Source organism: Phyllobates terribilis, unplaced genomic scaffold (assembly GCF_046119375.1).
Source record: "Phyllobates terribilis strain yellow unplaced genomic scaffold, ASM4611937v1 Scaffold_8__6_contigs__length_399053987, whole genome shotgun sequence".
Lineage (NCBI taxonomy): Eukaryota > Metazoa > Chordata > Amphibia > Anura > Dendrobatidae > Phyllobates > Phyllobates terribilis.
The window spans coordinates 102168603-102185619 of record NW_027362768.1 but is presented as its reverse complement, the minus strand read 5'-3'; the positions used below and the strand labels follow the sequence as shown (position 1 = coordinate 102185619).

The following is a 17017-nucleotide window of genomic DNA, read 5'->3' as shown; positions in this document are numbered from 1 at the left end:
AATAAATGCACATTTCATAGTACAAAGCAAAAGTTAAATACCGCGCACTCTTACATTCAGAAATCAGAGCCCCCTTCATGTCAGACAGAACAGAGGGGTCTCCAGTTTTTGCTCTGCCCTTGGGGATCATGCACATATGGAGTACTGGCTTCTGGTGCGCTCACTTCTAAATTCACACAGGTTTGTAGTTTCAGACCACCATTAGACTAAAATTGATGCTGCTAGGTGACTAGAGGCTATGGGCAGGAACCCTCATCAATTCAGTAGTATCAATCAATATTCGCTAAAAAGAATATCAAAATTAACCAACCAGTTAGAAATATCAAAGGAACTAAACTCATTAACACAGTCTTGCCAAAGAAAACACAGTTAGAGGAACCTGCTGGTTATGCCTAAAGAACATACACCCCCAAAAAATAATTAAAAAAAAATAGCCCCACAACAATTTTTACATAAATCCAGGGGTTATAGACAGAGGATGCTGCTAAATTAAACATGTATGCTCAACCAACATGAGCTTGCATGTTTAAAGGGGAGTCGAGAATTTGACTGACAGCTGTGTCATGTGTCTGATCAGCCTAATAGAGAAGGAGATTGGGGACACCTTTGTAAGCCTTATAGGTACAGCCGATTCCCAAGCACCCAGATGTGCAGGGAACTGCAGAAGGAAAAGATGGTATCCAGCATCACATAAGAAAATTGTAAAAAAGGAAAAAAAAAAATCACTTTATTTCATCCTGTTGAAAAAAAAATTGCATGCTACAAAAAGCCCATGAGATGGTCCTACGCGTTTCAAGCCTGGGGGTTCATAATCAAGAAGCTGCAGGCAGTCTCATTCGCTTTAATGGTTCTTTCTACTGCAGGTGACAAGGGACCTGGGCAGGAAAAAAAAAACAGAAGAGGAAGCAGTGCTAAACAGTACTGTTACCCCTTTATTATAGGGGGCTCAGAGGTCAGACAGAAAACAATCATAAAGCAATGCTGTATTGATAAAAAAGGGGTAAAACCCTTTAATACAGATATTTAAAATTCCCATAGGTCCTAGGTGAAGATTGACTATGACCCTATGATCTTCAAACCTAGAAGAACAGAAGGCTACGACTAAAAAGTTGTGCGTTCAAAACGCGTTAGTTGGCATTTCTTTTGCTGGAGGTTTTTTAATGTTTGGAAATAAAAAAGGTGTTTTTTATAGTTTTCATCCACTTCAAGAGGGCTGTTTTCTCTTTTTCCTGCTAGAAGAACAGAAAGGATATGACAAAATCCAGCATTTTACAATATTGGGCAGCATAACCATTGCCTGTTAATTGATGGTAAAGTCAAATAGCTTTCTATTCTTAAAGGGGTTGTCCAATACCTGGACAACCCCGTATTAAAATGAAACAATTCCCTTTGTAAAATAAAAACAATATAATCACCTCTGGAACCGGCGTTGTTCCAGTAACATCAGAGCTGGGTCACATGGCATCATTATGCCATGTCAGCCCTGTAGCCGTTGAGCAGCTGCAGCCTCTCATATCCTTCTGACGAATCCCACACTTGTGAAAGAAGTGAGAGCGCAGTAGCCCACTAGTGGCCACTGATTATGTCATGTGATCCCGGCAGCCAATGTCAGGAGAACATCGGGAGACCTGGTGCCGACAACGCTGGAATGGCGCCGGTGTGGGAGGTGAGAATATCTCATTACTTTACAAGAGCAACTACTTCATTTAAAAAAGGGATTGATCAGGTAGTGGACAACCCCTTTAAGATATAAAACACTAAATGTAGGCAGAAATTAGGGCATCAATAGTTTAAAAACTGAATATACTTTTCATGAAGACAGATTCAGATATTTTCAGTTATATCTTGAATGTACACACTATTTGGCACCACTTTTTTTTTTTTAATAAGGGTAGGCAAATTGGGCATTCTTATATACCTCCCACCCAAGAACAGAGCTCTATGGTGTCTGGAAGCACTCCAATATACTCTACACATTGGGTAGTTAGGGAACCCGAACAAGATTTTAAAGGGGTTATCCAGACTTCATATCTTATAGGAATGGTCATCAGTATTAGATTGATAAGGTTTGTATACCGAGCATCCCTACTTATTGGTTGCTGGATGTAAGCAGTGGACAGCGCAGCTCCGTACACTGAGTAGGGGCAATAGCAGAGAACTGCAGCTTATACACTTATTTATCTGGCCGCGGCCAGAGCTGAAAACAGCTAATCAGTAGGGGTGCCACTGATCTGCCATTTCCTAAGAATAGGTCATCAGTATCAGATGCCTGGACAACCCCTTTAATCTCAACATATAGTTTGGACTATAGTGTGGATTAATATTAGTTATAGTAAATGACAACACAGTACACACAACAACACTACAATAGATCACAAGTTAGATTTGCGGATTTATAACACTGAACATGAGAAAAGTATAGAAATATTGGAATCCAATTTCTGAACTCCTTCCATAGTCACTTTGATAGGGTTGCACGTGACTTGTAGTTGGTTAATTAAATGGTCAGTAATAACATGTATTGAGATTCAAGTGGTTGTCTTTTCAAGAGCGAAGGCCTACAGCCACCATGGTCCTCCTCAGTGGAGGGTGATGGCACTCATTGCAAATAACAGGTGCCACATATACCCAATGTCATATGTGCTGCAGAGCATTATGGCTTCCATACAGTGTCATTTCTGATCAAATGGACTGAGACGTGACACCGGATGGTGGGATCCATAATACGAAAAGCAGATCTGATCTGTGACCCCGCTCCTGTTCATTTAGTATCCAAGATTTTTAACAATACCAACAAAGACATCTCGCCCATGAAAAGGATGTAGCGACATTTGATAAACCCTACCCAAAAAGGGTAGCAAGAACATACAAGTCGTATAGTAATGTATAAACAATACAATTTCAGATTATCATTCCATTGTTAGAAAAAAATATCCAAAAATAGGTCATCGTGTGTGTGAACTGTAAAGAGGTATTCTCATCTCCAAGATCCTATCCCAATGTGTAGTCATTATAATAATAATAATAATATTAACAAATAACTCCAAGTAGAAATATAGTATAGTTCTTCTGATTTGCTATGTCGCTTACCCCATGTGCAGGGCATTGCAGTAGCTTAGGTATTCATGGTTACGACCACTAACAAATAACTGTCACTGTATGAGTGGTTGTAACCATGGATACCTAAGCTACTGAAGTGCCCTGCACATGGGGTAAGCAACATACCTTATCAGAAGAACTATACTACATTTCTAATTGGAGGTATTTGCTAATATTATTATTACACCTACTACATATTGGGATAGGATCTTGGAGATGGGAATACCCCTTTAAACTAATCGACAAGGCTATAAAACCTCAATTGCATAGTATAAAAAATGCTGGAGATGAGAAGGTATGGCTAAACTGTATTAACATATGAGACGGTGTACAGTAAATCTGGCCCTAAAATGCTAGAAAGTCCTTCAAGCCTTTGATCAGAGACCTGAGCACAATACAGGAAACCGTTTATAGTCTCCAGAAATGTTTATCCGGTTTAATCACTATGAATTAATTAGTGTTTCTGGCACATCACATGTACGCTCCTTGCCCCTATATTCAAGGACTGAGCTCTCTCCACTGGATACATGGAAGTTTAGGGTTAAAAAGATACGTGGACCCAATATTAGTGCTGTATACAGCTCCCATGCAGACCGATGCATCCTTATGGTTACAAATTAAACTACACAAAGAAATTGTTAGCAATCTTCCAGTCACGTGTTAAGCCGGCCATAGATATTAGATGGCTGCCGTCCAAAAGCTATCTCGGCCCTCCCTCCTATACAAAGCAGCACTTGCTCGTCTGAGCACTTCTGCAATCTCTGTGAAAGAGCCACTGCCAGACATCTCTGCCGGCAGCTTATATCCGGGAGAACAAAGCAATAGGCAGTCCGAAATCAAACATGCCTGATCTACATCTCCCACGACGATCCATTTGGCCGGTGCCCCCATACACAGAGTCAGCCGAACCCGTATATATCAATGGGTTCATCCTACATTAATCTAATGTGTATGGGGGCATTTAGATGGATGGGAGTACAATGTAGCAAGAGGGTCTGCGTACAGTCTGAAATCATGGAGTGGGATAGGAGCTGCACACAAAACAGCAGGATATTTTTAATCGATGCTATTTAAAAGACATACTGTTTTAAAGGGGGTGTCTGACGCTGATTTTTCAAGGCAATGATGATTTCAAAATGAAAAAACAGAGGTATATTTTGATACCCCTGTGGATCCAGGCAATGCCTCCAGAAGTGACTGCTGAGCCTGTGACAATCCCTTTAAGTTTAGATTAAAAATTGTGTGTCCCAGTCCGTCCTGTAATGTACGCAGGAAGGTAACTGGGATATGCCATGACTTTATGGCTGGTGGAGGTCAAACATTTGGGACCCCCACGAATCGGAGAAAGAAGAGACTGCAGCACAGATTCAGCCATGTGCCCATTTATTGTCTACTTGCAGTCGGCCCCATTAAATTGGGAGGAGAGGTGATGCAGTTCCCTGCACAGCAGCATGGCTTGGAAGGGGGGGGGGGGGTGACACTGCAAAGGGAAAGACTGAATCAGTACTGCAGCCCTTTCCGTATTTGGGATCCTGAGATAGACATTCACTTTAAAGGGGTTGTCCAGTCCAAAATGATAAGTCTGCAGTCACACTGTGGGGTTTCGCCGGTTTCAGAGCCGGACCGGCGGGTACGTATGCATTATACATACTCTTGTGGGCACGGCCTTGCTCCACACACTTGCATTGAAAGAGGCCGTGCCCACTAGTCAGGTTCTGGCTAGGAGTATGTATAACGCATACGTACCCGCCGATCCGGCTCAGAAACCGGCACAGCGCACTCTGTGTGACTGCAGACTTATTTTGGACTGGACAACCCCTTTTAGGCTTTTTTGATAGTATCATAAAACTCCTTTACTACCACGTGCAAAAGACAATTCATGGGATTTCACATTGCTATTAAAAACATCTAAAAAAAAAAAAAAAAATGGAAGTTTATGAATTAGGACATCCGACAATGCTTAGAATAGGTGGGTATAGGTTTTAGTATTACAACCAAAATCCCCTGTTAACCCTCCTTCATAAATACCATTACCAGTATTTTCCAATCCATTGTAATCAATGTTTTTTTTTTCGATCCACAGCTTTTTTTTTTTTTTGTAGGAGATTGGTCCAAGATACCTACATCCTAATACATTTCCACACGAACAATATACACGTCTACCACACAGCTACAAACACCGCTAGGTTTTACTATCACAGTAGTTAAGCACACTTCATTTTTTAGGATGCAGGCATGCCTCTAGCCAATGCCTGGTTCTCTCACGGATCCAAGACATAGATGGCCACTATTTGGTCCCTTAGGCAAATATTTTCATAAAAAGCGCCAACATGGTCTTCATATTGTGCTACAATATACAGAAAATAAACATATTCCATAAGAAATGCTAATAATAATAATATTATTCAGGCAGCTAGGAGTATGTAAAATGCACAGTATTCACAATGCAAGAGGCTGCCGCAGCCATACAATACCTGACTTATAAAAGGAAAAGAGAAAGGAGGTTACCCTGTAGTCATCAGACACTAATTGAGGCCTTTACACCCTCATCACAAAAATAGCAATGAAAAGGAAGATAAAAAAAAATAAAAATTATTTTAATGTGGCGGGTTTTCTATCTATGCGTGGCCTTGTGATGGTCCTTTGCATATGACGGCAGTGTATGCAGCACATTGGTCTCTACGATAATACAGTTTGGCTTTAGTGACTGACAGGACTCCAGCTCCGGAGGAAGAGACTCAATATGGTTTCCAACCAACTCTATCTTAATGAGGTTCATCAGATCCCCGACGTGCGGTGACAGGTTGGTCAGGCTATTTTTTCCCAGTAGTAAACACTGTAGTTTGCTACATTTAAACAGCCCATCAGGCAACGCCTCAATCTGTAAGAAAAAGAACAAATTGTTAGAAGTTCTATAAACCAGGCATGGAAAATATATAGACGATTTGTCACTTTAAGGTTGGGTTTATATAGGGCTGGATTATCGTGAGACTGACTTAATGGGGAGCCTGAGCTGGGCTTGGGTTCATACACAGCAGCCAATCTGAAGAGGCAGAGCTGTGGGGGGTGGGAGGAATCAGTGGCTTAGCCAATGAGGAGACAGGAGGTGTGTCTCAGTCTACCTTACATCCATGTGCAGTTTGCCTGATCTGAGTTCTCTTTACTGCTTACATAACATTCGGAGGTTATAAATGGACAATCTTAAATGGTCGATGTACCTGAAAATGTGAAAGTCAGTCTACAAATAAAGTATATTCTCTAACCCCCCAAAAAGCACTGCTGGATAGTAGGTTTCTCCATTTTGTCTAGAGTTGGGCAGATCGATCACCAGACTACAGCTAATTGGCCAGATCAGAGGTCGCTGACCACAGGACAAGAGGTTCACGAATCTCTTACCCTCCAGAATACCTGAAGCAGCTTTTGATTAGCCGAGCTGGCGCGACAATCTGGGCATAACACCACAATAACAATGCTGACCCTATCGGCTAATCAAAAGTGTGTCGGGGATCCCAGAAGGTAAAAGATTTGTGAGCCTTTTGAACAGCAACCAGAGTCTACGGTCCTGGCCGATGGACTGGAGCCCTGCAAAATCGGTCCACCCAATTGGTCCATTGCTAGTTGTCAAATGTAATCTGTCTCTACTAGTAATAGAGACACCGAAACAGATTCTAAGAAGTACAAACAGATCTTTGTAGTTTGACAGAAAGGAGAGGAAGAGCAGAGAGACAATCAGGCATAACAGACTGGCAGGCTTTCAGTTCTGCGTAAGCAAGCCAGGTGCAATGTGTACTGGGAAGTGCGGAAACTCAAGTTCCAGCACCTGTAATGCTGGCAGAACTCTGAAAGAAAAACAGCTAACTCAAAAAAGTGTGAAAGGCAAGTTACAGAGCATAAGAATCGTAGCATTGCCTGGATATAGACCAAAAGCAGTTTTAAGTTATTGTAGGGGATAAGGTCAATAATTGTGTAATGGGCCAGGAAGTTTTAATTTGCTACGAATGTAGAATACTTTTGAAATAACAATGATTTTGACTCCCCCAATTGCAATTCAATCAATCATGTTGGAGACTATATAACACAGCTCAGCCTATTCCTTTACAACACTTACTACAGGCAGATAATGAAATTAAAGGTGTTCGGCCGTAGAGCAAATACTCTCATAATAAACAGCTGAAAAAATACAGCTGTCCTGACCGGATGTGAAGTATCTCAAGTATGTAGAGGAAGCGCATCCGCTTCATTGACTAAGAATACCACCATCTGTCCCCATATGATAAAGGTCTTTGGCTTCTATTAACTAAATGCCAAGGCGGCAATTGCCATTTTTTGGTATAAATAAAACAAAAAAAACAAACAAACTAATACTGAACATTACTAATTGGAGTATTGAAAATTAGTGGTCCTCTAGAAGGGAGAAAAGTCTTGACCTATTGGAAGCAGCCACCCTACAAATCAATGCCAGACCCTTTAACTAGCCTAGCCACATAACTTAGGATGGATAGACCAAAGTCTCCTCCAAAATTAAGAGAAACCCATCTGAAGACAGCTGTTTGGGGGTTTTTGCTCCTCATCAGTGGATTGACTGGCCTATAAGATTCCCTTAACCAATTCCTGGAACATGTAATACTTACACTATTGTTTGTCACAGCAAAATGCTGAAGATTTTTCAGAAGCTGGATCTCATCCGGGATGAAATTCAGATTATTGTGACTGAGGTCCAAAACCCGCAGCTTGTTGCAGAGAAATAGCTGTAGTGGCATCATTTCTATATTGTTATGATTGAGATACAGCTGTTCGAGGTTGGCTAAAGCGCCGATCTGTAGTGGTATGTAGGCGATCGCGTTGTGCCACAGTTTCAGGCAGGTCAGTTTGGACAGATGCTGAAAACTAATAATTTCTTCAACCGTTTTAAAATTATTTCCTCGAAAGTCAATCTCTCTTAGTTCTGCCAGACTAAAGATGGAATGTGGAATTCGCTCCAGGTCGCAGTTGACCAATTCTAGGCTGGTAAGGTTGACCATTTTTTTCAAACTAATTAAGATTAAGAGTCTATTTCCTTCATTATTAATGCTAAGTTTTTGAAGAAACGGTAACATGTCTGTAACCACAGGTGGAATCCGGGGAATGCTGGTATTTAAGTAAAGGGTTGTCAGGTTCTTCAAGTCCTGAAGGCCCTCAATGTGTGCAAAGCTGTAATCCTTAATAGATCCCGATAAATACAATTCCTTCAAGTTCTTTAGGAGGAAGATCCAAGATGGTATCTTTTCAACCGTAATAAACTTTAGATATAAAGTTTCAAGGTTGTCAGCTAGAAAGCTCAGAGCTTGTAGATCCACAGTAAGGGTTGAGTGGTAAATATGGAGTTCCTTGAGGTTTACCAGCTGTGTTACCATCGGGGTGATCTTGGCATCTGGTATAAGTTCCAATTTCATAACTTCAATCTCGTTGAGCTCAAAGACGTTGTCTGGCACCCCGCTTAGCAAAAAAAGATGAAGCTCTATTTTGTCCTTGGTATTTCGGACCAGCTTGTTGCGTAGCATTTCCACTGTCCACTCGTTGTTGAGATTAATCTGTTTCAATCGGTTCTCGCTGACTTCGGACAGGAATATGGAGAAACGTTTGGAGTACAGTGGATCGTACTGGTCCGCTAAGTGAAGGATGAACGCAAAGTCATTTTGGACATCGGGGATGTCGCTGTAGTGACTCTTTTCTCTAACGGCTTCAAACGAATACTGTTTTAGAGAACTTCTCAACATCCACCACAGACTATAAAAACAAGTAAACCCATACAAAAGCACGAGGAGAATGTAAAATGTGGCCAATACCTTGAAAATTGCAGCAAGAGAATAAACACACTGGTATCTCTTATACCCTGTGAATGCTTGAATGTCAACTTTACAGTCAATTTCAAAAGAAATGTGCATCAAAAAATAAGACACGTATGAAATAATTACGAGTAGGGCAATCACTTTAACTACAATCTGCTTGAGATAAAGCCTGTAAATGATGTCCTTCTGCTCAACGTGAAGACGGAACTTGCGGACTTTCTCGAATAAGGCCTTGGCCTGTTCACCTTCCTTCTTGTCCAGGACACTTGAAGCGTCGTCCTCCACTGCAGTGGCCTCGACCCCATGTTGTACTGACTGTTTGCCCGCATCCGTGTCTTCACTAGTCAGTCGTCGCGAGGGTTTGTTTGTCCAGTTCCTCATGGTCTGTTCAGCGACCGTCTCCGACAAAGCTCGTGTTGTCCATGGAGAATCGAAGCATTTGTATAAAATAGCAACAAAGTGCTCCAGTCTAGAACTTGTGCTGGGGTAATGAAGCCAGAAATTGCTGCATACGGCAAATATTATAGTGTGAAGAAACACCAGATAGGGGAAAAACTTTGTAAACCAGTGCAGCTGTTTCTCGTAGCAAACTGCATCAATATAGGAATACTGTTGGCGGTGCAAGTCAGTTTGGATTCCAGTTGAAGGACTTAGATTTCCTAAAGAATTCGTTGAAAAATTAATTTTTACAGTGCCTCGATGCAGAGGATGTGCACAGTGATTGCCCACTTCCGCCTGACAAGGAAGGCAGAGCATTCGGCTTTGTGTTAGCTGAAGAGCACCCGCCAGAACGGCAATCATCAACATCACCATTGTGATGTAATACCAAAACACGTCCCACCATGGCTTCAAAATGTGATATGATGATTGGGCATCTGCCAAAAATCGGAGTTCTGTTACAGTCAACATGATGGCAGCGGTAGCTGTGGCAGAGAGAAAAAAATGAAATGTTAACGTGTATGAAATGCATCAGCTCAAAAGAGAAATCACTGGGGGTAGTTCATGGTTAATTCATTCCTTTCATTAATCAAATGGAAATGGCCAAGGGTGGGCAGCCTTGTGCCGGGCACTGTTCCCAAGTTTCCTCTGCTCCCACTTCTGCCAATTCTAGACTCATGTACAATTGCTGGAGAGCAGAGAAGCGCAATAGGATCTGACCCGGAATAAATCAGAATAAATAAAAAGTTGTGCTAACTTGATGGAGTTGTGATCACACAACAATGTAAAGGTATAGAAAGTCCAGCGGCTGCAGATCCACAGGTTATCTAACCGATACAATGGACTTGGGAGAGAAAATGTGGATAATTCTGTGCTGCTGAAAAGTAGATTAAAGATCTGAAACCAGGAGTTTGTGTAATTGTGGTTTTTAATCTACGAGTTTCGAAGTACACACACTACTTCCTCAGGACTTAACCACACTTATTACATAAACTCCTGGCTTTGGATCTTTAATCAACTCATCAGCAACGCGGAATTATCCACGTTTTCTCTCCCAAGTCCAATTCTAGACTCCGGAGCAGAGCTCGCCAAACCCTTGGCCATTTCCATTTGATTCCTCACCTCTTTGTTTAGATGCCATCGGATCTTAGAGGAATGCAGATGCTTTAAGCAGCAGCCATACATCTGTTTCATAGAGTTGTGTCTACGTATTAACACAACTTTAGAAGGTTAGTTTTTTAGTGTTCTCTTTTTCACTAAACAATATAGAACAGCCCATCTCTTACTGCATTGTTTTTTTTCAGGCTCGTTCTATCACTTTTGACTCTATGAGGCTGGGATATTAGTATGCCTTTTGCAAGCAGCTTCATTTATCTAAAGTAATGTGGGTCTTTGAAAAGACATTATTGTGATATGTTAATGCGAATCTATTACAGTTCCATTGGGTGTGAGATAAGTATAAGTTACAGATAAAGTATTCAACAGGTAGCCACAGATGTGCCGTCATTTCTGCATTGAAATCTTTAATCGTAAGGCTTCAATATCTAGAGACTTTTCTGGAAAAAGGAGCTCACAACCCATTTATTCCTGACACGGTGCAGGTATCCCAATACTTCACACCAATGGGACTCTTAGGATTTCTATTTAAACATATATATATATATTTTTTACATTATAAAACACTTTAAAAAAAAAAAAAAAAAAAAGAGCCAGAATTCCTGGTATGGCATCTAGCCAGTATTTGGACAGTCACAATTTGGATAGCAATCACTTCATTAACATATATTTTAGGGACAAACGAGTTTTCCCCAGACTATAGAACACAGAAAAGCTTCCAAATCACAAAATGAATATAGATTGTGAGCCCCAATGGGGACAGTGGTGATAATGTCTGTAAAGCGCTGTTAAATTAATGGTGCTATATAAGTGAGTAAAATAAATATTATTATACTATATTAAGTAATCCATTTGTAAACAGCTTTTGGAAAACCCCCCTAAATAAAACACCAACACTATTTACTTTGAAACTATATCAAAATTCAGTCATATATAAAACCTTTCGTGTGTACTGTACCCCCCCCCAAAAAAAAAAACAAAACAAAAAAAACAAACAAGAAAAACAATTTGAGGAAACCTCACTCAGATAGGATGACATCATCATCAATGTCCCCATTGGGGCTCACAGTCTACATTCCCTATCACTAGGTCTTTGGAGCGTGGGAGGAAACCGGAGAACCTGGAGGAAACCCACACAAACACGAGGAGAACATACAAACTCCTTGTAGATGTTGTCCTTGGTGGGATTTGAACCCAGGACCCCAGCGCTGCAAAGCTACAGTGCTAACTACTGAGCCACCCTGCTGTCCATTCATAAAATCTGTCGTCCTTATAGACAATGCAAACATTTTCGGATTTTTTTTTTCATATAAAAGGATTTCAAAATGCACAGTGGGTACGGAAAGTATTCAGACCCCTTTAAATTTTTCACTCTGTTTCTTTGCATCCATTTGGTAAATTCTAAAAAGTTCATTTTTTTCTCATTAAATTAAAGTACACTCTGCACCCCATCTGGACTGAAAAAAACCCCAGAAATGTAGAAATTGTTGCAAATTTATTAAAAAAGAAAAACTGAAATATCACATGGTCAAATATTCAGACCCTTTGCTCAGACACTCATATTTATGTCACATGCTGTCCATTTCCTTGTGACCCTCCTTGAGATGGTTCTACTCCTTCATTGCAGTCTAGCTGTGTTTCATTAAACTGATCGGACTTCATTTGGAAAGGCACACATCTGTCTATATAAGACCTCACAGATAACAGTGCATGTCAGACCAAATGAGAATCATGAGCTCAAAGGAACTGCCCAAGGAGCTCAGAGACAGAATTGTGGCAAGGCACAGATCCGGCCAAGGTTACAAAAGAATTTTTGCATTACTCAAGGTTCCTAAGGGCACAGTGGCCTCCATAATCCTTAAATGGACGAAGTTTGGGACCACCAGAAGTCTGTCTAGACCCGGCCGTCCAGACAAACTGAGCAATCATGGGAGAAGAGCCTTGGTGAGAGGTAAAGAAGAACCCCAAGCTCCAGAGCTCCAGAGAAGCAGTAGGGAGATGGGAGAAAGTTCCACAAAGTCAACTATCACTGCAGCCCTCCACCAGTCAGGCTTTTATGGCAGAGTGGCCCGACGGAAGCCTCTCCTCAGTGCAAGACATATGAAAGCTCGCATAGAGTTTGCTCAAAAACACATGAAGGACTCCCAGACTATGAGAAATAAGATTCTCTGGTCTGATGAGACGAATATAGAACTTTTTGGTGATAATTCTAAGCGGTATGTGAGGAGAAAATCAGGCACTGCTCATCACCTGCCCAATACAATCCCAACAGTGAAACATGGTGGTGGCAGCATCATGCTATGGGGGTGTTTTTCAGCTGCAGGGACAGGACGACTGGTTGCAATTGAAAGAAACATGAATGCGGCTAAGTACAGAGATATCCTGGATGAAAACCTCACCCAGAGTGCTCTGGACCTCAGACTTGGCCGAAGGTTCAGCTTCCAACAAGACAATGACCCTAAGCACACAGCTAAAATAACAAAGGAGTGGCTTCAGAACAACTCAGTGACCATTCATGACTAGCCCAGCCAGAGCCCTGACCTAAACCCAATTGAGCATCTCTGGAGAGACCTGACAATGGCTGTCCACCAACATTCACCATCCAACCTGACGGAACTGGAGAGGATCTGCAAGGAAGAATGGCAGAGGATCCCCAAATCCAGGTGTGAAAAACTTGTTACATCATTCCCAAGAAGAAAAAGAGAAAAAAGACTGTATGCACAGGCAGGGATCGCTATAAATCAATATTTATTAGACAAAAACCATGCAAACAACCCCAGAATATTAAAAACATTTAAAACATGAATGCCTCAGTATCAAAAACCATAACAAGTCATGATATGGCCAACCCTCATATGTGCAAGCCAAAAGACAGAGTATAAAGGAGTCCGTTATAACGGCAACACCCTAGATTGACATATGTAAACTGCTTTTCTTACCCTCTCAGGTATAGCTTATGGCTCACCTTTTGGTTCAGTCATATTATCTTCTGACCATCTACTGATGCCTTTACCTTTTCAGTAGCTTTGCCATACGGACTATATGGTGGCACTAATACTCCAAAGCAATTTTTTTGTGTCAGCAGCATACCTTTATACCATTCACTAACACCTTTATGTAGTTTTTTTCATGCTGTCTTACTTTTGCTTACATATGTCAATCTAGGGTGTTGCCGTTATAACGGACTCCTTTATACTCTGTCTTTTGGCTTGCACATATGAGGGTTGGCCATATCATGACTTGTTATGGTTTTTGATACTGAGGCATTCATGTTTTAAATGTTTTTAATATTCTGGGGTTGTTTGCATGGTTTTTGTCTAATAAATATTGATTTATAGCGATCCCTGCCTGTGCATACAGTCTTTTTTCTCTTTTTCTGGTTATTAATTGTAACTGTATGTGGTGGGTCGATCCTTTCATATTGTGATAGTGGTGCCCTCCTCATTTGGCTACTATCATTCCCAAGAAGACTCATGGCTGTACTAGCTCAAAAGGGCGCTTCTACTCAATACTGAGCAAAGGGTCTGAATACTTATGACTATGTGATATTTCAGTTTTTCTTTTTTAATAAGTTTGCAAAAAAATGTCTACATTTCTGTTTTTTTTCAGTTAAGATGGGGTGCAGAGTGTACTTTAATGAGAAAAAAAATGAACTTTTTAGAATTTACCAAATGGCTGCAATGAAACAAAGAGTGAAACATTTAAAGGGGTCTGAAAACTTTCCGTACCCACTGTATGTAGAAAAGTTTCACAAACTTTATCCAAATATGCAGAGTAAATCTATGTATAAATAGGCTTGAGATGGAGATGATCTATAAACCCCTTATTCCATATAACCAACCTCAGTTGCAAGGGAAGATTGAAAAATTCCTCAGTCAGGGGGTCTGCATCTTTTGCACAGTCTCAATATCTTCATTTCTGCTCTCATTCTGGATCATAACACAACGCCATCTTAGTCCTCCTGTGGAAAAAAAAAGAAAAAAAAACAACTTATTACTGACACCGATTGCTAATCGCACACACAGGCCACCTATGTCCAATCGATGGGTGTCCAACCACAGGGAACATTTCCGTTCACCAAAACAAGATGGCACAGGCACTAGGAAAGCAATGTGTCTCTTTGGCTATTTTTCTGGAGGCAACAATATCATTTATTAACTAGAACAGCCTGACAATATTTCCTCCAAAAAAAGCCAACAGGAACTTTTTAGCCCTTTTGCAACATTATAGTGATCACTGAGAATATCATACATTGTACATCCACAATTAGACATTAGAAGGGTAATCTGACCCCAAATACAGAAGCAAGCAGAGTCAGATTAGCCCTTTAATGGAATACTCTAGGTAAAAAAAAAAACTGTGGTATATGGCATTTGTATATATCCCATTAAAGGGGTATTCCCATTTCAATAAATAATAAATATTAATATTATTATTAACTAATACCTCCTATTAAGGAATGGTGTGTAGTTCTTCGCATTAGCTATGTCGCTTACCCTATGTGCAAGGCATTGTAGTAGCTTAGGTATCCATGGTTACAACCACTAACAATTAACTGTCACTATATGAGTGGTCGCAACCATGGATACCTAAACTGTAATGCCCTGCACATGGGGTAAGCAACATAGCTAATCAGAAGAACTCATTTCTATTTGGAGGCATTTGCTAATATTATACCTACTACATATTGGGATAGGATCTTGGAGCTGTGAATACCCCTGTGAATACGAGTGGTCCCACACTTACATCCACCTTTAAGTTTACAACATACCACATTTATCAGTGTTGGTGGAGGCTGCAGTTTTAGGGTATGTCTAATGGTATTATGGCTTAAATGTTATTTATTCCTACCAGCCCTTTATATGTACAGTGCCTACAAGTAGTATTCAACCCCCTGCAGATTTAGCTGGTTTGATAAGATGCAAATAAGTTAAAGCCTTAAAACTGTAAACGAGAGTAGGTTTTATGAACAGAAGCATAAATCTTACAAACCAAAAAGTTATGTTGCTCAGTTGAATTTTATTAAATTTTAAACATAAAAGTGTGGGACAATTATTATACAACCCATACGTTTAATATTTTGTGGAATAACCCTGGTTTGCAATTACAGCTAATAATCGTCTTTTATAAGACCTGATCAGGCCGGCACAGGTCTGTGGAGTTATCTTGGCCCACTCCTCCATGCAGATCTTCTCCAAGTTATCTAGGTTCTTTGGGTGTCTCATGTGGACTTTATTCTTGAGCTCCTTCCACAAGTTTTCAATTGGGTTAAGGTCAGGAGACTGACTAGGCCACTCCAACACCTTGACTTTTTCCCTCTTGAACCAGGCCTTGGTTTTCTTGGCTGTGTGCTTTGGGTCGTTGTCTTGTTGGAAGATGAAATTACGACCCATCTTAAGATCCTTGATGGAGGAGCGGAGGTTCTTGGCCAAAATCTCCAGGTAGGCTGTGCTATCCATCTTCCCATGGATGCGGACCAGATGGTCAGGCCCCTTGGCAGAGAAACAGCCCCACAGCATGATGCTGCCACCACCATGCTTGACTGTAGGGATGGTATTCTTGGGGTCGTATGCAGTGCCATCCAGTCTCCAAACGTCACGTGTGTGGTTGGCACCAAAGATCTCGATCTTGGTCTCATCAGACCATAGAACCTTGAACCAGTCTGTCTCAGAGTCCTCCAAGTGATCATGAGCAAACTGTAGACGAGCCTTGACATGACGCTTTGAAAGTAAAGGTACCTTACGGGCTCGTCTGGAACGGAGACCATTGCGGTGGAGTACGTTACTTATGGTATTGACTGAAACCAATGTCCCCACTGCCATGAGATCTTCCCGGAGCTCCTTCCTTGTTGTCCTTGGGTTAGCCTTGACTCTTCGGACAAGCCTGGCCTCGGCACGGGAGGACACTTTCAAAGGCTGTCCAGGTCGTGGAAGGCTAACAGTAGTTCCATAAGCCTTCCACTTACGGATGATGCTCCCAACAGTGGAGACAGGTAGGCCCAACTCCTTGGAAAGGGTTTTGTACCCCTTGCCAGCCTTGTGACCCTCCACGATCTTGTCGCTGATGGCCTTGGAATGCTCCTTTGTCTTTCCCATGTTGACCATGTCTCAGTGCTGTTCACAAGTTTGGGGAGGGTCTTAAATAGTCAGAAAAGGCTGGCAAAAGAGATCTTTAATCCACACATGTGAAGCTCATTATTCTTGGTGCCTGAACTACTTCTTAATACTTTAGGGGGACCAAACAGAATTCTTGTGGTTTGAGGGGTTGAATAATAAATGACACTCTGAATTAACTTTTAACGTTTTAAAAAAAACAACAACAACAAAAAAAAAAATTTGCTGCAGTGCATTTCCCACTTCCAGGCTGATCTACAGTACAAATGTCACAATGCCAAGATAATTCCGCATGTGTCAACCAGCTAAATCTGCAGGGGGTTGAATACTACTTGTAGGCACTGTATATAATTAGTCTCTAGTAAGGAATTAATAATATCCTAAATGACAAAGTACAAAAAAAATGTTGGTTAACTCTTTATA

The 17017-nt window shown here is 41.0% G+C and overlaps 1 protein-coding gene across 1 annotated transcript in view; it reads right to left on the bottom strand.

The window, feature by feature from the left end:
* Positions 1 to 5079: 5079 nt before the first annotated feature.
* LRRC8B (leucine rich repeat containing 8 VRAC subunit B) overlaps positions 5080 to 17017 on the bottom strand; it is a 40184-nt gene continuing 28246 nt past the window's right edge. Inside the window, exons 2-4 of the mRNA XM_073643170.1 lie at positions 14323 to 14442; positions 7731 to 9850; positions 5080 to 5980 (exon numbers count right to left, since the gene is read on the bottom strand). Coding sequence (XP_073499271.1) covers positions 5714 to 5980; positions 7731 to 9836 — 2373 coding nt within the window. The 5' untranslated portion in view covers positions 9837 to 9850; positions 14323 to 14442 and the 3' untranslated portion in view covers positions 5080 to 5713. The remainder of the gene's footprint in view (positions 5981 to 7730; positions 9851 to 14322; positions 14443 to 17017) is intronic.